Below are 21,898 nucleotides of genomic sequence, written 5' to 3' on the forward strand. Positions count from 1 at the left end.
TGGAAAAGACTGGAGATTATTGATCTAAAGAGATGAACATTCACAGAACTAGAGGTCACACCCTCAGCCCCAGTCTAAAGGTAAAAAATATCTATCCCAATAGCAAGTCACCCAAGCAACCCACACAAGCAGGTAAGAATCAGAGCTTTTCCCAGCTGTAATTCAGAGATCCTTCCAAAGCCTTCTTCAGTGAGCTACTAGACACCTATATCCCTCTATCTTTCCTCCTTACACTCAATCCTTCCCTGCCCACAGGACCATCAGCCTTCTAAGATACATAGATTCCACCTGTGCTAATATACATATAGATATTGGAAAGAAGCTTAATTCTGAAATGGCATAGAATGAATTGAACTGCTTACTGCAGGGTTAGACGTGGTGAAAATTCCATTTCTAGGGAGCCAATTAAATACCTTTAATTATTTCTGAGGTGGTTCTCTAAAACAATAAAAAGAATTTAGAAAAGACCATCACAAGCAAAAATACTAAAACACAGCCAGTTTGAAATAACTATTTCCTCGCCACACAGTATGTGGGTTGTACTGCTCTGCAACCAGAAGTAAAGGTAAAGGTACCCCTGAACATTAGGTCCAGTTGAGGACGACTCGGGGGTTGCATGCTCATCTTGCCCTATAGGCCGAGGGAGCCGGCGTTTGTCCGCAGACAACTTTCCGGGTCATGTCGCCAGCATGACTAAGCCGCTTCTGGCGAACCAAAGCAGTGCACGGAAACGCTATTTACCTTCCCGCCGGAGCGGTACCTATTTACCTACTTGCACTCTGACGTGCTTTCAAACTGCTAGGTTGGCAGGAGCTGGGACCGAGCAATGGCAGCTCACCCTGTCGCGGGTATTCGAACTGCCGACCTTCCGATCGGCAAGCCCTAGGCTCTGTGGTTTAGACCACAGCACCACCCACATCCCTGTGTATGTAGTGATGCCCAAATCTATAACCCTACTCACAAAAGAGCAGACCATTCATGAGTCCGTAATAGTCTTATTTTCTTATATTATATACCACCTTCTTTCTATCATGAAGCCCAAGACAGTGCAAATGTGGTCACCAGACCAGTTATCCATCCAGACACTGACCAGACCTAGACCTTCTTAGCTTCAGCCTCAGGTGCCTTCAAACCACATCCTGATTAGAGAGGAAGCTCTCCGTTGTAATGCTAGAATCTCCAAAACCTTGACGCTTACAATAAATAAGAATTTTGAACACTGCCCCTGTCTAAACAAACAAACAAACAACCCCAATTCTCAGAAAGGCATCAGGAGGTGCTCCATCCAGCAGGGAAATTCTCTCATGGGAGTGGACATTACTGATTTCAGAATGTGCCTTAAAACACTATTTGCAGCATAAAATCACATATCTTATATCTAATTGTCAGTATTTCACACTACGCACAGTTCATTTATGAAATTGTCACAGAATGTAGCAACAGCAACAAGCTTAGATTAATTTGGTACGTAGTTATGTTCATAGAGAATAAAACAACAGTGTTAAACTGATGTCTGGAATCAGTAACAGACTAGAAAAAGGACCAATAAACTGAAGCCCAATAAAGAGATGTTGTTGGTAAGTCTTCTTTCTATCTGTGCCAGTAGGTGATGGCTGACCAAAACTGGATAAGATTTTATTCCTCTCATCCTTAAGGACCAGGTTCATAGTCAAAGTGTTATAGATTTGGTCTTACCCTTATAGAACCAAGGAGCCTTGATGGCATGAAGTTATAATTGGCATGCCAGCTATGCTCTCTCCTGGATAAAGATAGATTGAGCAAATCTTCACATTCAGGTAACATCTCAGCTGGATTACCACAATGCACTGTACATGGGACTGCCCTTGGAGACAGTTCAAAAACTACAGAGTTAATTGCTAACTGATATAAGTAGTATGGAACACATTTTTCCAGTTTTAAAACAAACACACTGACTCACTGCCCATTTTCAAACCCAAGTCCCTGGTGCTGATCTTAATTTTTAACTCCCTTAACTACTCGGAAACAGACTACCCCAAGGACTGCCTACTAGCCAGGCAAGCTTATGCGGTAAGAAACTACTCCAAGCATGAGGGAACATGAAGAGTTTAGATAAGCAGGGGCATATAAGACAGTATTTTCAATTAGAGAATCACAATTTTGAAACACCTCTCTAGGGAAGCTCACCTTGTGCTGAAACTAATACCTTTCTGAGTCTGGAATTACTTTTTTCCCCCCTCCTACACCTTGTACTTGCTGTGTTTTTAAGTGTTGTTTTTTACCTGCCTCGTCTCATTTTTATGCTGCTTTATTTTTGATTAATGCATTAATGTTGTGTTTTATGTGTTAAGGAAGTGAAGGGATCTTCCAAATCAATGGCTATCAGCCACAGTGGTTAAATGGGGCCTCTATGTTCTGAGGTGGTATATCACTTAGTAACAATTCCTAGAGGACAAACAATTGGGAAGGCAACAGCCTTCACAGGATGCATGTGGGTTTTTCCTGGACATTTCTGATTGGCTGCTGTTGGACAGGGTTTGCTGAATTAGATGTGCCATTGGTCTGATCCAGCAGGTCTCTTATGTCCTTAAGGCCAGGGGTAGTCAACACGGTGCCCTCAGGATGTTGTTGGACTCCAGCAGCCTCACATGGAGTGGCCTATGGCCAGTGGGGACAGGGTTTGCAAACCACAACATCTGGAGGTCGCCTCATTGGCTACCTCTGTTTTCAAAATATATTTTTAATTTTTAAAAGATAAATAAATAAATTTTGTATAAATTGATTTTTTAAATATATATATGCTACCTTCCAAGCAATTCACGATCTCGGAGGGGAGCCTTACTTGCAAGAACGCAAAGGCCTCCATTTGCTGCTGGTGTTTAAAAGCTGAACTCCACAGAAGTTGAATAGCTGGGGTGGTCAGAGAGGGTTGGGCTCTCCTGCATTGTCAGTATGCAGTCTCATGGAGGAGGAGGAGGAAGACAGAGCTCTCTCTGGGCTGAACTTATTTAAATTATTGAGAAAACAGTCATATAAACTTACCTTTGTTTGCCTTGCTTGCTAATGTAAAGATGATCAACCTCCATGTTTGTTTAAGTGATCTGTCCCATCCCCCCCCCTACTCCCAAGTCTCAGCACTTTGAAAAAATGGTTTGTACCAGTAACTCAATTCCAGATTTCAAGCACAGGGTGGGAATTGTGCTATTAGACATGTACCCACTTAATATTCATTGAAATGGTCAGATCTCCAGTGAGTATCCAAGAAGCCTGATTTAGTAGGAAAAGGGGGGGGGGGAATGGCCTCCAGACTACAAATTCCATTGTCCCTGACCATGGACCACGTTGACTGGCATTGATGGAGTTGTGAGTCCATCCCCACCCTGGATGGTTAAGTCCAACAACTATGGGGTTGCAGGACTTATCTCGCTTTCAGGCCAAGGGACCCGGCATTTGTCAACATCTGAAGGACACCATATTAGCTTCCCCTGCCATAAAATCTTCCAGTTTGAGTGTTTACCTCTACCCACATTGAGGAAGTGCATGAGAGAGTGAAAGCGAGTGTGTGAAACCCCCAAGGCTGATTACAATCTTTCTGTGATGGGCAAGGGGAAGATGTAAGCCCAAAGAGCTGATAATGAGCATGCTTGCTATACCTGTTAAATCTTTCTTAACTATCTTAACTATCTCGACTTGGCTAACATTAGTAGGAGAGGCAGGGAATTAACTGCTGGGCTGACATAGAATGACCATTTTTTTGTCTGACCTCACGGTGCTATTCTTAAATCAAATCAATATAAGCTCCCCATCTTTTAGAGATATTTTAAAGTTGCATTTTAGACATCAAATATATATCATTAACAACACTTTATCTTGCAGATCAACTCAAAATGGATTCAGAAATCATACCAAAAAAGCTTTTTGTGGATGTTGTTCATGTGAGGTCAAACGCAAGAGAAGCCATTTCTAAATCAAGTGTACATTCTAGCCAATGTAATCTTTATATTCACAATACAGATAAGGGAAAAGCAAAACCCAATTCAAACATCATTTGTGAGCAAACTCGCAAGCTACAAGGAGTATACATTTGTCTGAATGCATGTTATAGAACTCTCAATACCATTTCTTAGGGATCCTGAACTAACTCAAGATATCAAGATTTTGGAAAATCAACCACCTGAGAAGATTAGAGCAAGACACGCAGGTATAGAAGGCAAACAATCCATATCAGGAGCTCCCTACCTAGACTACATAATGTTCCTTTTTTGGTAAGCATTTCCTTCACATCTTCACCTATCGTATAGCTACAGACTCTGTTCAAATCAAATGTAAATACAATACATAGGAAATAAAGAAACCATCCTCCAAACCTTTATGAAATTTACACACTCAAAAAGGGAAATTACACAACTTGCAGGGACTAAAAAGTGTCCTACTTGTCAAAAGCTCAATCATCAGCAAGACTGGGGGAGAAATATAGTAGAGTAGCTTTTGTCAAATTTCATTTCCCTAGAAAGTAGAATCAGGAAGATGTAACTGACAGTCACAGTCTCTGAAAGCAAGTGGATAAAAGGAACTAATCAAAACCTGAAGTCTCCAATCCTATACACAGTCACCTGGGAGTAAGTCCTATGGAACTCAATGAGACTTACTTCAGAGCAGGCAGGTAGAGGATTGCACTGTAAGACAGTTCGGCTGAGGCAAGGCTGCCAAAATTTGAGTCTGAATGTTTAGAAACATTTGCATTTCAGGCAAAAAGCTTCACCTGATAAAGTTCTCCATCAAAATACTACTTTAAGGATTTCCACACACCCCACCCGTTTTCTTTGTTGGGCAAGCAATATCTGCCAAATGTCACCCTGGCACAAAGCTGTAGCCCAGGGGTAGGCAACCTAAGGCCCGTGGGCCGGATGTGGCCTAATCGCCTTCTCAATCTGGCCCGTGGACAGTCCGGGAATCAGTGTGTTTTTATTTATTCAATCAGTGTTTATTTATTTATTAATCAGTGTGTTTATATTTAAACAGTGTGTCCTTTCATTTAAAATGCATCTCTGGGTTATTTGTGGGGCATAGGAATTCATTCATTCCCCCCCCCCCAAAAAAAATATAGTCCAGCCCACCTCATGATCTGAGGGGTGGTGGACTGGCCCATGGCTGAAAAAGGTTGCTGACCCCTGTTGTAGCCCCTTTCAAAATTAGGTACTATTACTGCTAGGCTGAATAGGCACAAAAACAAGTCAGGAAGAGCCGATACTATGAAGTGTGCCTAAGCATTAGACAAACTAAAAACACAGCTACATACTGCCGATCTAGCTAAGTGGACATAAAAACAGTCCCTTTTAATAAATTCCAGAGGGTTAGCCTTGTTAGTCTGTTGCATGTCAGTCTGTCATTTAATAAAGATCAATTCGACAACTCTTCACTACTCACATGTTAAAGCATTTCAGGCAAAAGGAGGCTTCATGGTGGGAAACAGAAGATGGAAGAGGATACAGACTACGTTCATTTTTAATTACTGGTATTAAGCCATCTTGCACTGATGGGGTTTTGTTTCAGCCTCGAGTCCTTCCAAACCACACAAGCTTAAGGAGGGGACTCAAAATAAGAATTGTTGCAAAAAATGTTCATAAACGTGAAATTTCTTTTTCATTTGAGGCTGAATCTTTTTTATATAATTGTATTTATATACTGCACCAAACTGCAAGGGTCGAGAGAAAGTCACACAACACTTTATCTTAAGCAATGTTTACAAGAGACCTGTACAGCAAGCCAGTATTATCATCCCTATGTGAAGACAGGAGGCTGTGGATGAGAAAATAAAAGGCATGGCTAAGGCCACCCAGTGAACTAGGGGCTTTATTAGATTGCACTCCTAGCCACTAGGCTACGTCAGTTCACAATTACACACAGGTCATCTGATGAAGGGCAGCTATGACTTAAGCACATTTTTAGGGTTTGGTTTGTGGACCCGTAAGGTCTGCTCTACATCCTTCCACAGACAGCTTTGTTACTGTACTCTACCACTTCTACATAAACCTCCATTCAGGTTAATCTGCCACATCACAGCATGTGAGGACGTTGGCAACATCATTAGTGTGCTTAACTCTCGGAAGCAAGGAAGAGTGCAAAGTGATGTCAAATCCCAGGCTTGATCAATGTATTAAACTGACCCTTAAGTCCGTGGAAGATTATACTGCCATTCAGCCTGTCAACAACAGAAGTGTACTGGGCATGTCTTAATAATTAATTGTGTAGGATAATATCCCTATGTGCAATAGGTAAAGGTGGTTAGATCTGAAGTGCAGAATTTCAGCACATCTGGGGATGTGCAAAGGGAACATCATTAGTAAAAAATAAGGCAGTTTCGCCAGTTACTCTGGAACCACAAATAAAAAGGTGTATGGAAAGGTTATAGAGGAAAAAAAGCAAGAAAAATCACAGGAATGGGGGAACTATAGAAAAGAGAAGGATACAGGACTGAAAATAGGAAACAGAGAACACAAATGTAGAAATAAGGGAAGTGATGTTGGGGATACACAAAGAGGAGAGAGAAAAACTGGGAAAGGATTCCCAAAGGCAACAGGCATTATGCTCCCTTCTAAAAAACCAATGCTCAAGTTCAAGACTTCAAGACATTTTACTAAATGGTTAATGAAAGGCACCACTCTCCAGGCTGCTGTTGGCTTTTCAGAGCAGCAACAACGATAACACACTTTTCTCCTGTGGGGACTAATAGCAGCTTCAGGGAAGGAGGGGGGGTTGGGTGGCACTTATTTTGGGAAACCATAACAAGGAAAGGGTCAAACATCCCATTTTCTAATCAGAGATCACAAATCCAATCAATTTAGAAATTCCCAGGTGCATTATAAAAATGGGGGGAAACCCAGACGATCTAAACACATGACCCCCTCTCATGTAACATGCAGTTTGGCCCTCACATATCTTTAAAATATATATATTAGGAATATACCTTTCAAGTGTAGACAAATAAAAAGTGGAGACAAATATGTCTGATGCATGTACTCCCATGTACACAATGGAGAATAGGTTCATGCTGATATTTCACCTGTGGCAGTTGGCTGTGTGCTACAGGAAAAGGCACCAGTACCCTGCTTTGTACTGGTGGCTGACATTTATTTTTATAAACTACTCTTCTGCTAAGACTGGTACTCCAAACAGCTGCTAACAATTAAAATTCATGACAAAGACACAATACGGGATGTTACGAATACATGGTGGGACGGTGAATAATAAGGTACAATATGACTCTTGGATTGCTTTTGCTACAAGAAACTAACATGGCTACGCCCTTGGGGAAAGGTAATGAAGGCAGAGCAATGAACAAGGCCTTGAACTAGAAGAAGTTGGGCATCTCATTGGCTTATGTCTGGAAGACCTCTTTGTCTGAGAGGCAACGACTGAAGACAATTCACACAATTGCTTATGACACATGTGCCGCTCTGGAATTTATCACACAATTTGGCAACGATCTCCCCCCCTTTTGTAAACTGCTTTTGTGAAAGCTTCAATATGTGTCCAATTCACCTAGTCCTCAACCCATTTCTGTAAGGCTCCCGGGACACCTACACACCTGCAAACAGGAGCATTTACAAGATCAGCTCTAAAAGGTACTTGCAACATGAGATATAGTTTCCTTCATGGATTCTTCTTACTCCATCCATCTATCTCTTTATTACTGTCAATGACCACCACAAGATTCTTACTCTCATTTTTGATTAAGTCTGGAAAGTACCTTTCTGAGTGAGAGAGAAAAGTGAACTTTATACGTGTGTTTTGAGAAAGAGAAAATAACTTTAGGGCAACAACTCTTTGGCCTGGGTGCAGAATCGGTACCCGGATCCCTCATTCGGAGAGCCACGCCGGGAAGCCCTCGGTCTTTGGAGGGACGTTTGCGGCGTCACAACTTTTGAAACCCTTTTAAAAACAACAGCCCCTTCGTCAAAACTTCCTGCAGTTCAGAGAAGTCCCCGCACCCTTTCGCTCACAAAACTTTGCCGCCCGACGCGCGTCGCGCTGAGGGGGGCCACCGGCGGGCACGCGGCGCCGTCGGGGAAGCTCTCGAGGCGGACCTCCGAATAAACAACGCCGCTCGAGGGGGAACGAGGAACGGCGCGGGCGTCGAGCTCGGCGTCCCGTCGCGCCGCGTGCGCCGCCTTGGCGCTCACCTACCTTCGAAGAAGCGCCGCAGAGCCTCCTTCTCGTCCACCACCTCCATAGCTGTGCCATGCACCAAGCGGCCGGGCTAGTCTCCGAGCCCGCAGGGGGGCATCCCCCCGGCCAGGGCGCCCCGAGCAGTGGAACGGAGCGCGCGCCCCGCAAGTGACCCTGCTGTCGGCCGCGCTGCCCGGGCTGTGGCCCCGCTTGACCCGCTGGCGCTGAGGTGAGTCTGCCCCTCTCTCTTGCTCCCTTTCCTCCTGCTCGGGAGCCGGCGCGCTTCCCCCGGGAAGACGCGCCCCCAGTAGCTTTCCCCGGCGGCCGCCGCGCACCGGCCTCTCCACGCCGCTTGGCACTCAACTTCGGCGGGCTGCTGCTGCTGTTGCCGCTGCTGCGCTCTGGCTCTGTGCGGACGCCCCGGCCTCTCCCCTCACGCCCTCCGCCCCTTCTCCCCGCCGCCGCCGCCTCCGCCTCCCGCTCCTCTCGCGGCCGCCTCCAGGGCTCCTGCAACTCCGCCGGCCGGAGCTGGCGTTGCCTGGGGCCAAGCTAGAGGGCGCGCCGAGCAGCGAGGGCCTCCGCAGGGTTTCGGCGGGCATGGGGTTTCCTCCCCCCCCCCCGGGCCGAAGGTTTGTTTATTGGCTTCTTTATTCCTCGAAGGATTTATACTACGCCTTTCCAGTTCCAAAATGGGAGCGCCTTAAAGCCTTGCCCCGCGGCGCCACCCCCCCTCCCGCCCAGGGTACGATTAGGCCGGGGGCGCCGCTCAGAGGAATAGGCAAAAGTGGCCCGGACCCGAAAGCGGCAGGTCTAGATTGCCACATTTTTGTGTAATGAACACACGTGGGTATCTGAGAGAGGGAACATTCAGTTCAGACATTTAAAGTGCATTCAATGCACATGACTTCCCCCAAAGAGTTATGGGAACGGTAGTTTCCTTCGCACCCAGTACCCTTAACAAACTACAGTTCCCAGGATGGGGGGGGGGGGAGTCATATGCTCTTAATGTGTGTCAGGATGTGCTTTGAATATATGGTGTAGCTCTGAGTCAAAAATGTATGCATGTAATTATCATTTAATCCTGGGGAGGGAAACCTTTGCCGGCGCAAGGACTGCATTCATTTCGGGGGGCATATGTGTGTCAGTGGTGGGCAGGGAGGGCTAGAAGCAAGAGTGCATAGAGCAACTAATGTGAATTTTTACTTTGTACAGTAAGCGATAGTTTCCACACAATCTTGCACATCTTTTTCTATCCTCCATTCAAACAAGAGACATCATTGAAGGACACATTCCATCCAGGCAAAAACATTCAAAGAGGGTGTGAAGTAGGGCCAGGGCAGGGTGTGGCCTGGAGAGCATTCCGAGGGCCAGATAGGACCCGAGGGCCACATTTAGCCACCCTGCACTCGAGGTTCCACTCTCTGACTGGTATCATAATGCTCTTTCTAAATGTGTTTTATTGTATTCTAACTACTGTTTTTAGCTAGTTTGTTTTTTTATTTTTATTTTTTATTTCACATAAACAAACATATAATCCCCTTTGACTCCCCCCCCCCCATTGTGGATCTTAATATAATGATTTTCCCCTTGGCATCTCTTTCATAACTCTATTCTTATAAATCCTTTGTCATTCCATAGTTCAAATTTTTGCTACAAGTTTTCTGTCAATCCTACCAATGTATGTAATTGTTTGCAATAGTTTTTCAAATAAATTATAAACCTTCCCCATTCTTTATTAAAGACCTTCCTGGTTTCTGATTCTTCCTGTCAGTTTTGCTATCTCAGCATAGTTCATCAATTTTATCTGCCACTCTTTTTTGTACTATCTTTATACTTCAGGGAGCTAGTTTGTTTTTATTACTTCATATTTTGTAATGATGTTTTCAAAATGTTGTAAGCCGCCTTGGGAGAGAGGCAGGATATAAACTGAATCTTGCACAGCTGTCATAGTGAGGGAGACCTTTGTCCATGAACAGCATGGGGAGGGGAGGGTCTTACGGGGCATCCTGCCCACACATCCAGCATTTGTACCCTTATGGTTCATGGTATTGAAAGCTGCCTTGGAGAATCAACATGGCCACAACACACACACACAACAGAGCCCAATCAAACAGGGTGAGCAGAAGGCAGACAATAAAGAAGAGTTACAGTTTAGGGTCACTCACACTGGCATATCTGTATTTGCTACTCAGCTTGTAAAGAGAGCCACCACGAAACCCACCCTCCCAGAGGGTATGATTTACCAAACCTGGGTTTGGAGCATTCATAAGTTACCTTTAGTTTCCACATACACTTGTAAAATAGTTTGTGGGGACCTGAGAAAGGTAATACAGTGCTTGGAAGTGACTGCCAAATACTAGAAAGAATTTACCCTCCAGGCATAGGATTTCAAATAAAAGCTTCCTTAGAACTTGATATTATTTTAGGAATTTAATGAATTATATTGGAGTAGTTGTCTTGCAGGCAGTGCACATTTACTCTCAGGTAAATGTACACATTATATTTACCTGAAAGTAAGACCTATGAAGGGTAATGGGACTGATTTCCTGGTACAGAGGGAGCCGAATTGGTGTTCTCCAGATGTTCCTGGACTACAGTTCCCATCACCCCTGAACTTTGGAGGGAGGCACTCTCCAACATCCAGAGAGCACCACTAAGTGAGTTTACGATTGCAGCCTTTTAAGTCTGGTTGTGCATTTCTGTGCCCTCTTACATGGAACAAAGTGAGATTTTCTCTAAGTAAACATACATGTGGCTGTATTCACTTCCACAGGTTACAGCCGATTATTTCTTCAGAAGTTACATTTTAGAGGTTCTAATCAGTGAGATCCTGTGCTAATAAAAAAATAGCTAAAGATTAAAATGAATTTGAGCAACATTGTAGGCAGGTACACGTGCATATTTTACTTTCCTCCAGCTCTGATAAGTAGAAACAATGGCATGTTACTCAACCAATGTCCAGTCTGGCTATGAATTGCTGCACTAGCATGAGATGTCAGTTTGGTACAGCAATTGCGGTACCTAATAATAGCTCAGAGCACTTTCTGTTACATAGATGCAAGTAAAGATCTGCCTCCTACAACCCCCTTCAGTTCCTCCTTCAAATCTTAATACATGGCTAGTGTCTGAAGGCTGATGACCTTCAGAATTTTAAGGACAGTTTGTATCTCCAGAAAACCCACACCACATTCCTCTTTCCCCGCCCATCTGATTCATTGCCCACTGAAGGTGAAAGGGATTTTTTCCACATCAGCACAACAATATAATCCGTCCCCTTATGTCAATAAACTATATTTTACACTGGTGGCTGTCACTTTAAAGGAAGGGAACGTTTTCACCCTTGTTCATGTGATCATCTCACCACCAGATTTTTTTGGGGGGGGGGCGGAATGGAGAGCTCTTTTTCAGGACGAGGGGGTCAACTTACAGGATTCTTGTTTTGACTCACCTTCACATAGAATCACAGAGACCCTGGAAGAGACTAAATCATCCCTGACAGATGGCTATCCAACCTTTGCTTAAAAATCTCCAGCGAATGAGAGTCCACCACCTTGCAAGAGAGTTTGTTGCACTGTTAAATAGTTCTTACTGTCAGAAAGCTCTTCCTGATTTTAGTAGGAATCTCTGTTCTTGTAACTTGAATCCATTGGTTCCGGTCCTACCCTCCAGAGCTTGCTCCATTCCCCATGTGACAGCCCTTTAGATATTTGAAGATGGCTATTGTATCTCCAGTTCTGGGCACCACAATTTAAGAAGCATATTGACAGGCTGGAACATGTGCAGAGGAGGGTGACCAAGAAGATCTGGAAATCAAGCCTTATGAGGAATGGTTGAAGGAGTTGGGTATGTTTAGGTTGGAGAAGAGAAGACTGACAGGCGCTCTTCACTTCTGTCTGTTACTGAACTTCTTCTTCTTCAAACCAGCCATGGCATCTAAGCCACAAGAAGGTGTACGGTATATAGGCAGACATCAAAACCCCGAGGTCCATCAACCAGGTGCAAAATAGTTTTTCATGGTGTGGAGCCAACTCTTGCAGCCCATGAGCCATACTTTGGAATGACCTGCAGATACAACTACAAACTAATTTTGAATGAGGCAGGCTTTTTGTTGTTGCCATTGTTGGACAATTTCAAGTCAGAACTCGATGACTATATGAATCTATAGATGTTTTAAGAGTTTGTAAAAGTTTACATTTCCTCTCTTTCAGATCTGACTTCTTTTCCTTCCCTATTTCTTGGATTTTTCAAGTTGATGTAAGTTAATGACATAAACCAGTGACTTAACAAACAAGCAAAATGGAGACAAAAAAATACTCTACAAACTCTGCTGAAGCTAAGAGCTTCCCTGTCTGTTTCCTCAGTTCAATAAAGCTGCAGCTTTGGGAGGAGCTGTTGCTTCAGCAACAAAGCAGCTCAAAATAGGAATTTAGGAGTCTTCACCCCACCTTGACTAACAGGCAGACCCTCATCTAGGCAGGTGCTTCTATGGGTTCTTTCCCTGACATCTAAGTAGCCTTATGTGCTACTAACTAGGTACTTTGGAAACAGCTCTGAAGCTTCTGCCTGACTTTCTGACTCCTCTGCTCTTGGAGAAATTGGAGACAGGGAGAAACAGAGACATAGAGAGACAGTGCTGACCAGTAACCCAGGCAACTGCTGTATGGACCTCTAGCTCTCAAGCAGGGATATTTGGAAACATTGGTTCTTTTTAGTCATTGGCAGCATGGTGATCTGCTGGAGGGTCCTGCTCCACTTCTCTGATGTTTAAGGTCTGGCCAGGGCTGAACACTGACACTCCACTATGTACATGCACATGTGCATGTCATATGCGCACACGTCTTTGAAGACATATCTTTGCTCATCCAGTACTTCTTGAATCTGCTCCCAGAGCCAGAAGCTGCAAGAGACACAGAAGCAGCCACAGCCTGCATGAAGAAGCCCTGGCCTGTGAGAGGCAAAGAACTGGCTGCTCTGACAGCCATTTATGAACCGCAGTTGTTTCCTCTGAGATCTGTTGTGACTCAGAGATTCAGAAGCAGAGTAGCAATGAAAATAACTAAGGCCTGGGTAGAAACTTGTAAGTACTTCCAACCATTCTTTGTAGCTCTTGTCTGTTTTATTATATTTTCCGTATATTGTAAGCCACTTCAAGTAGGCAGGAGAGAAATTCTCATGAAATGCATGTGCACACCGCAAAACTCAACATGGAGAATGGGATTATCACCTTCTATGGTGCTGTGTTGATGAGATGATGATGATGATGATGATGATGATGATGATAATAATAATAATAATAATAATAATAATAATAATAATAATACTGTAATAAAAGTAATTTTATTATTTATATATCACCCATCTGGCTGGGTTTCCCCAGCCAGTCTGTATGGCGTACAGAATATATCTAAGCATAACAAAACATCAAACATCATAAACTTCCCAATACAGGGCTGCCTTCAGATGTCTTCTAAAAGTTATATAGTTCTTTATCTCTTTGACATCTGAAAGGAGGGTGTTCCAAGGGTAAGGTGGCTTGGAATCCAAGCCAAAATATGGTATAAGGGCCTTGCTGAAGTAATTTTATTTTACTAATACAAATATTGAGATAGGAAGCAAAACGACCTTACACTGACATGCATTTAACACAGAGTAATACTGTAAAAGTCCATACTGTACTCAGTTCAATGGTGGCAAAGGGTTTACTTAGCCAATAGGGCACCCAAACTTCTATATCCAAGTCTAACCTGAAATCAAGTTTACATTGTTGAGAGAAATGACTCAAAGAAAGGACATTATCGTGTGTCTCATGCAACTGCCATAGAGGAAATTCTAATTCTAATTTACTAAATGCAAATAGCATGTGTGGAAATACAATGAAAACAAAAATGATTTCAAAATGTCTTATTGTGTTCATTGCTGAACGTTCTACCTTCTGTTTCAGATAAGCTTTGCTGGATCTGGTGACTCACTTCTGCATAGATGTTATGCAAGCGTGCTTGCTATGGTAGAAAGTAAGTCCCATTAAACTCCCTGCAAGTAGCTTCCGAGTAAATAGGTTTAGAATCAATGCAATTAGCACTGGGTCCAAGTTTTTTTCAGAGACATCTCCCTAATGGTGCATCTTTGTCAGTCAAATCTAATCAGATATATATTTCAAAAAAAAAAAAAAGAAAGGAAGGAAGAGGGGGGAAATTGCTACAGACTTTAATTTTAATTTGGGTTTGCAAACCCTCTAAACTTTCTCCCTTTTTTCTTCTGAACAGGCCGGGAGAGGATTAATATTTCTGTTTTTCTCCAGATGTGCTCACAATCAATAATATAATGCCTCAAACACACACACACATTACAGTATCTAAATGAAGTTACAGTTATCTGACCACAGTTAACCAAAGGCAGAGGCCCTGCCAGGCAAAGACTGTGGGCCCATTCTCTTCTGGGCAGATAAAGCACACAATGAGGTTTTGTCCAGCCCCACAAACCAATTCAGAATGGCAGATTCTCTTATATATATAAATATATTTTTCTCTCTTGCACAGCTGTGCAGTGACCAATTCTTCTCCAGGGAGGGGGTGAGAGAATGGGAGGGGGCTGAGGTTTGGGGAGAGTAATAGGACTATTCTTTCAGGATTGGAAAGCAAAAGCTCAGCAGCCTTTTCCAACCCCCCCCTCCCCGCCCCACCACCCCAACTCTTTCTGTTAAGACAATTGTTATCCTTTACCCTTTCCCTTCCTCTTCCCTCCCCATGCCCTTCATAGAGACACATTTCAGGCAGCCGGGAAGGAATCAAAACATTTTTGTTGGTTTATTCCATTTACAAAACCGAATTCAGTACTACCATATCCAAATGTTTCCCCAAATCAAGAAATGGGGGGATGTAACAGCTGGTTTCTGTTCTCTTTATGAATCCGTGAAACGAAGTCTTTAATTCCCTTGAATGTAGGGGAAACGACACTCGCACTGCAACCCAGGGCCATAAAAATGTGAGACTGTCATAAGGAGAAAAGAAAAAAGAAGCCTATCTGCATCCTATGGCTGTAGTTTCCCAAAGAATATTTAAGTAAGGAACTTTGCCCAAAAAAATTGAGTCTTTGCACCCAAACATCATGGCTGTACACATGTTTATTGATATTTTAAAAGTATTCTAAACATTCTTGGAGCAAGACTTCCTTTTGCAGAAACCATGCTCATCCCTGATCAGCAAGCCTTGCTCTTCTCTATATTTAGCATTCTAGCTTTAATTATTTCTGCTGGCACACTGACACAGCTAGAAGTTATTCAACAACCCCAGATATTTTTCCTCCTTTCTCAAATCGTGTTTCATAAGGGGGCTCAGTTTACAAGTTGCAAGTTTTTTGGCTGCAGTGCTATGAATAGTTATTTATGAATAAGCCCCTCTTATTGTTCTTTTTAAAGCATGCACTGTTAAGTCGAAAGTACAATTATATGTGCATAAGCCCCATTGAACTTAATGGGATGTTAGTCTTAGGATTGTACTGCATCCTGCCCCCATGACTTCTTAAGTCTTCCTTTAGTTCTGAAACTTCTTTTTGTGTCACCTCTGATATAGTTCTTCAGATACATTCATAAGAACGGAAGCTTTCTTATGCATATTTATTGTACAAAGCTGTATAATGTGATAAGTGGAGTTACAGGGTTGTATCCAACAGTGCCGTTCTACTCATGCAACCATCTTCCGCTGGCGCATGGAACTCTTTTGTGTTTATTTGAATCTAAATCAGACTATTAGTCTAAACCAAGAATTGTCTGTTCTTTTGACTGCTCTGGTTTTGCAGGATGTCAGGTGATGGTCTCCCCCAGCCTTGCTACCTGAAATGCTTTTTTTGTTTCTCTGTTATATAGCAGAGAGTGAGCTTGGGATCTTCTACATGCAAGGTGGAGTGGTGGCCCCTCCCCATAAAACACTAAGGGCCAAATAACATGTGACATTTTCAATGTGGTTGACCCTGGAGTGCAACATTAGTCTTCAGCCAAAGCTCCCAGAGCTGCTGTGCTCCGATGGAGAACAGCAGCTGTAGGGACCAACTCTGACCAGGATTATAATAGCATGGGGAACCAAGGGCAAAGCTCCCTCCGCCCCAGTGCCATGACCTCGATTCTGCTCAGGGCTCCCCGTGGCAGCAGCTTGTAAAAGAAAAATCTTGCACACCAGGGGTATCCACGTGACACATATTTTGCAGTTATCTGGATCTTGCATCTCAAGACAGAGGAGTTCCTTGAAGTTTTATACAGGGCTTTCCTCTGCTTGGACAATAAACCAGTAAACAGATGTAAAGAATAAGTCTCTCAATATAAAGCATGAGTTATGGCTCTGATTAGAAACGGTCAATGATAACAACATTTTGGCTGCGAAAGAGACACTGGCCATAATCCAGCAGAGACAGGCGCCCTTATGCTCCACCAATTTCAGTTTTGTCTGATGTGTGACAGTAATAGAACCACATAGCTGATGCAGGAGGAGTGTGGGCGTTTGGGACACAGAAGAGCCTCTCTCCCACCCCCACCCTGGTCCTTTACTGAGCCTTGAGATGTCAGATATGATTGCCACAATAAGCTGCTTTGGGGCTTCTTTGTATGAAGTACCGTATTTTTCGCCCCATAGGACGCACCGGCCCATAGGACGCACCTAGTTTTTTTTGGGGGGGGGAATAAAGAAAAAAAATATATTCCCCCCCCCAGGTGCGGGGCTGGGGCGGGGGAAGCCCCCAGAACAGGCTGCTATCCGCAAGCCGTGGGAGAGCTTCGCGCGGCTCTCCCACGGCTAGCGGAGTGGAGCGCTGCGCGAAGCCTGAAGCTTGGGGCGTGCTGAGCTCAGCACCCTAAGCTTCTGGGTGCAGGCAAGCTCTCCGCTAGCCGTGGGAGTGCTGCGTCTCCCACGGCTAGCGGATAGCTTCCTGAAGCCTGGAGAGCGAGAGGGGTCGGTGCGCACCGACCCCCCTCGCTCTCCAGGCTTCAGCAAAAGCCTGCATTCGCCCCATAGGACGCACACACATTTCCCCTTCATTTTTGGAGGGGAAAGAGTGCGTCCTATAGGGTGGAAAATACGGTAATGTTAATGCAGCATTCTTCTTATTATCAGATAATACATATGAGAGAAGATGCAGTTTGTCATCATTTGATGCAGCAGGTAGCCTTAATGCCCTAAAACTACTAAGTTGTTCACTCCTAGGTCATTGACATTTTATTGGGTTTATTGGCTGTCGTTGCAACAACATTTATGTAATTTGCAGCCAAGATTGCTCTCTTCCTGATGAATGGTGCCAACATTTATGGATGTGTGGGTGAGAGAGAACCACCTGCTATTCTCCTGAGGCTGATTGACCCACCCATATCATATGAGTCCCTGTAGTAACTACTGAGTAGCTGGTGAAATCTGCCTTGTGCCAAAGGCAACACTTCTGTTTATAGGACTGGTGCCAAGGTTTACAGAGAAATGCAACAATATGCTTTTCTACCAGTAGGGCTCCTAAATATGCATATTTAAAGTTCAACTATTCTTCTCTGAACTTCGATGATATGAAATTAGGTACAGTGGTCTAGCACATCCAATTATTTCCATTCTTTGGGAGTCTTTCCTTTTCCCGCCAAAAGAAGGAGTGATCATTTGAGGATCTTAATTAAAGTCAGTGGGAAGTCAGCTTACCTTTAACAGTCAGGCAGCATTGCAGCCTGGGGACACCAAACTAAGGAGGATTGCAGCCTGCCTGCAGATCAGCCAATTGCAGGCAAGCATATGCAGCAATTCCCCAGGGGGGCGGGCCCAACTGGCTAACGGGCATCACTTGGGCCCACTCCGGGGGGGGGGGGTAAATTGAGGCCTGCCCAGGCCTCCTTCCCAGTTTGTCGTCACACACCTTGGTGCCCACTTTGTCTTTGAAATTATGTGTTAGCATGAGGGACTGAGGAACAACTAGATTTTATATTTTAAGAAATAAAGGAGCAGCTGTCCTGCATTCTGCAACCTGCCTTGCATGTGGTGAGGGTCCTCCAGTTATATCTGTGCCACTTCTCCCTCAGCCCATCTTAAATACTGTTGAAAACTCCAGGCTTTAGGTAATACCATAATTCCCACATTCCCCACCCCTTTGTTGCTGCCCCTGTTTTGTTTTAATGTCAAGCCTAAGGAACAGTCCCAGGAGCTCAAGAGCTGGCTCACAACTTGGGGACATTTTGATTGGCTTTTGAAAAAGATATTACCATATTAGTGCTTGTGGGTTTTTCCCTAATGGATCATTGTGGCTACCTACATTTTTTTGTCTGCTTTCTACAGTAACAGGCAACTTTATAGTAATTATCTACCTAAATTTTATCCCACATATCATTCAGAAAGGACAATGTGTCATCTCTACAGATCTCTTGTCACTATGTCCATTTTAACACCTATTTTCTGTAGGCTGTGATAGTAACTCAGCCTGATATCAGCATCTGCATTCTCACTGCAAAATTCTGGGAACATCCTGTGGTTTTTACATGATAAATCTCCCACTGAGTCTTCAGTTAACTGCAAAAAGCTGCTCCTATAATTGTGAGGCACTGGACATTACATACATCAAATGCAAATTTGACCAGTGTGATTCCAGCTCTAGAATTCCATGAATCTATTATTCTTTGTACCAGCAAAGCTGCCTAACACATGTGAAAAGGTGCAGTTTTCAGAATTAGGTGTATTTTGTTTATGACAAATGTTTTTGCATCATTTCACAAGCTGGTGTTCAGCAGCAGAATACTTGCAAGTAATTTGTAGCCAGAAAACCAGATAACTGCAAGTCGTCCCCCCCCCCCCCCCGTTCTTATATTTTGGTCTCTCTCACAATTGGCCTAGCCTCTCACACAGACATCATTGGAAGAAGAGCTCTTGGGCATTTAAGAAAAGTTAGCCTCACAGCTGAAAAGTCCAGTTTCTACTTGAGATTCACTACATATACCTATTTAGTTCTGTGTATTGCTAAGAAAAAACCACCATGGCGATGTACAGGAATTTGGCCAGGAAATAGCTAAGGCAAGAGAAAGCTTTCAGTAAACAATGTTCATGCATCTGGTTCATTGCAACTGAATGTTGCTTTTGCAAGTGGCACCAAGGCCAATATTTGAATGCTTACTGTTCCTTAGCTAATCACCAGCACCTCATTGGTCAGAAGTGAAATACATTTTAAAAACTGCTTGCTTTTGTTCTCAGTGCTGCACTGACAACATTCAGAAGTGACAAACTGAAGGATCGTACTATTAATGGTACCATTAATATACCTAGCCTCTGAGCTCTAGGAAATCGCATGGGCGGAAGCACAATGCGATGTGATCATGCGGAGAACAGCAGCAGCAGAAGAAGGAAAGAGCGCCACCTGCTTGCAAGAAGAGATATGATCAGTATTTGTCACATTTGCAGTCCGTGGCATGGAGTATCACATACTAAAGTTTTTGAACATCTGCATTATTTATCTCCAAATAGTGAAACTGCCATGGGCAAAGTAACCCTGAGGGTTGCAGCACTTAGCCTCATTTCCAGTCATAGTGCCGCTCCCCATGTTCAGAGGTGGTACGCCTCTGATTACTAGTGGCTGCTAGCAAGTAACCAGGGGAAACTGTTTTTTTAAATGCCTTGTTCCAGGCTTTTCAGAGGCATCTAGCTGCCCACAATTGGAGACAGGATGCTGGACCAGAGAGACCTTTAGCATCTGTCCAGCAGTTCTCTTCTGATGTTCTGATGTCCCATATAATAAAACAGCAATGTGCAAATGAATCTATAGAATGCGAGTATGGCATATACCACTGAGAGTTTTGTCATTCTTTTCTATCATTCTACTCATTATATTCAGATATCAGACACAGCAGGGGGTTGCTTTGAATTCTTGCTAAACATTTGAGATATTTTGTTAGGGTTTTTCTGTTCTTTGCAAGCCCTCTGCCCTGCCACATGAGCATTGTTTTCCTACTGGTTTTAATAATTTGATTTTAATGGGGTATTATTACTATTACTATTATTGTAGTTGGTTGTTTTTTACACGCAGCCACTGTGCCAGCTTAGGATCATTCAGTGAAGGTTGGGCTTATAAATCCAACAAGTAAATAAATATTGCTTGTGCAGAGAGTGTGTGGCTGCAAAGGGCCTGCAGAGTTCTTAATGGCACAGGGAACCTGCACAGGTAGAAAAGGCTCCCCACTTTTTATTTATTTTATTTTTATAAAAGATTTCTTAGTTTACAAAAATATGTACATTGTCTCTTTTTCAAGTTGTGTTTTCTACTGTTCAGTTTCATTTGCTGTAAGACATTAGTGTTGCATGCAGTATTAGGCTGGGAAGAAAAGAGGTGGAGGGGGTGGAGTGGGGTGATATTGCTTCTTCTACTTAAGTGTATGTGTGGGGTTTTGTGTCAGTGTCACTTGTATGGGTTCTCTTACTATTCGCTTGTTATATTTCCTTGGTGGTGAGAGAGGTTGGGGTTGGCCTAGGGTGTGGTTGGTTGTCTTTGATTGGCAGTAGTGAGATTTGTTTATGTGTGTGAGGGGGTGGATTTTTGGATCAGGTTAGCCGGATTGATTTGTATGCTGTCGGCAGATTCTTGTGATTGTCTTTTGGGCTGTGTATGTGATAAAGGCAGCCCTTTTTTAATGTATTTTTAATCTCCTGTTGGAAGCCACTCAGAGTGGCTGGGAAGACCCAGCCAGATGGGTGGGGTATAAGTAATAAAGTTTTATTATTATTATTATTACTACTACTACTACTATTAAGAGGAGCCATACCGGGGTGAAGGCATCTTCTTCTATTTGTCCCCATGTCAGTTTCAGTTTATTGGTTAGTTTTTCTAGTAAGGCTGTTTTTCATACTATTTGATACCATTGGTCCATGTTTACTCCTGACAGTTCTCTCCAGTATCTGACTATGACGCTTCTGGCTGCTGAGAATAAGTGGGTTATGAGCTCTTTATAATGTAAGTGGGCATTGTTATCTTGGAAGATATTCAGTAGGGGCAGTTCTAAGGTGATTTCTAATACCACATACCACATGTGGAGGTATGTGCCTGTGGAGGTGCACCCTCTCCGGCATTTTGGTGAGGCGTATCAATGCTAGTTTCTGTGGTGTTAGGTACCATCTATAAGTGAAGATTCCCCACTTTAGAGGTTCTCTGGCAACAAGTGACAGGCCAGGACGGGTTGTGCAACTGTGAGATAAATGCTAAATGGTGAGCCCCTTTGCATCCATGTCACCTTTTTGCAAGAGTAGTATGAAGCATGTGAAGAGGGCTATAAACTGACCCCCTGCTCCAAACTAGGGGAGTATGTAAAATGTAATGTTACGTTACACAATTCGCAGCTAGAACTCAAGACGAGAAGGCAGAAAATGAGGCAGAATGGCTGGCACAGCAGTATCTTCAACTGCAAACCACGCCCCCTCCAAGCCGCCCGGTTGGGCACTTACCTGTGGGCGCGGTGCGCCAGCCAGGTGAGTGGGGCAGGGGGCGTAACGCCCCCTGCATGACGCAGTAATTGCCTCCCGCCCACAACACCTCCCCTCTTGGAGGAGGAGAGGCTTTACGTTACACAATTCCAGTTGTTTTGCTGATTTTGTATCGTTCTTAATATATTTGTTATATTTTGTGTTTTTGATACATGGTGGCTTTTTAGCCACTGTGAAAGTCTTAGTATTGGTCAGAGTAGTGGGATAGCATTTTTTAAAATCAAGTCAAGCAAGAATTTGGAGGAAGCATATCCTTTGGAGCCTTTGGGAGAAATCCT

General features: G+C 43.6%; 1 protein-coding gene and 1 long non-coding RNA gene across 5 annotated transcripts in view; one reads left to right on the forward strand and one right to left on the reverse strand.

The window, feature by feature from the left end:
• The window catches only part of MYRF (myelin regulatory factor), a 93,077-nt gene extending 84,794 nt beyond the window's left edge, over positions 1–8,283 (reverse strand). For all 4 annotated transcript variants that reach the window (XM_083485047.1, XM_083485045.1, XM_083485046.1 and 1 more), the window contains exon 1: positions 8,167–8,283. In XM_083485047.1, coding sequence (XP_083341173.1) covers positions 8,167–8,212 — 46 coding nt within the window. In that variant the 5' untranslated portion in view covers positions 8,213–8,283. The remainder of the gene's footprint in view (positions 1–8,166) is intronic.
• The window catches only part of LOC310699221, a 35,490-nt gene continuing 21,832 nt past the window's right edge, over positions 8,241–21,898 (forward strand). Inside the window, exon 1 of the long non-coding RNA XR_014522010.1 lies at positions 8,241–8,377. This is a non-coding gene — a long non-coding RNA (uncharacterized lncRNA). The remainder of the gene's footprint in view (positions 8,378–21,898) is intronic.

The sequence above is a fragment of the Podarcis liolepis genome (assembly GCF_965112155.1).
Source record: "Podarcis liolepis genome assembly, chromosome: 1".
Taxonomy (NCBI): Eukaryota; Metazoa; Chordata; class Lepidosauria; order Squamata; family Lacertidae; genus Podarcis; species Podarcis liolepis.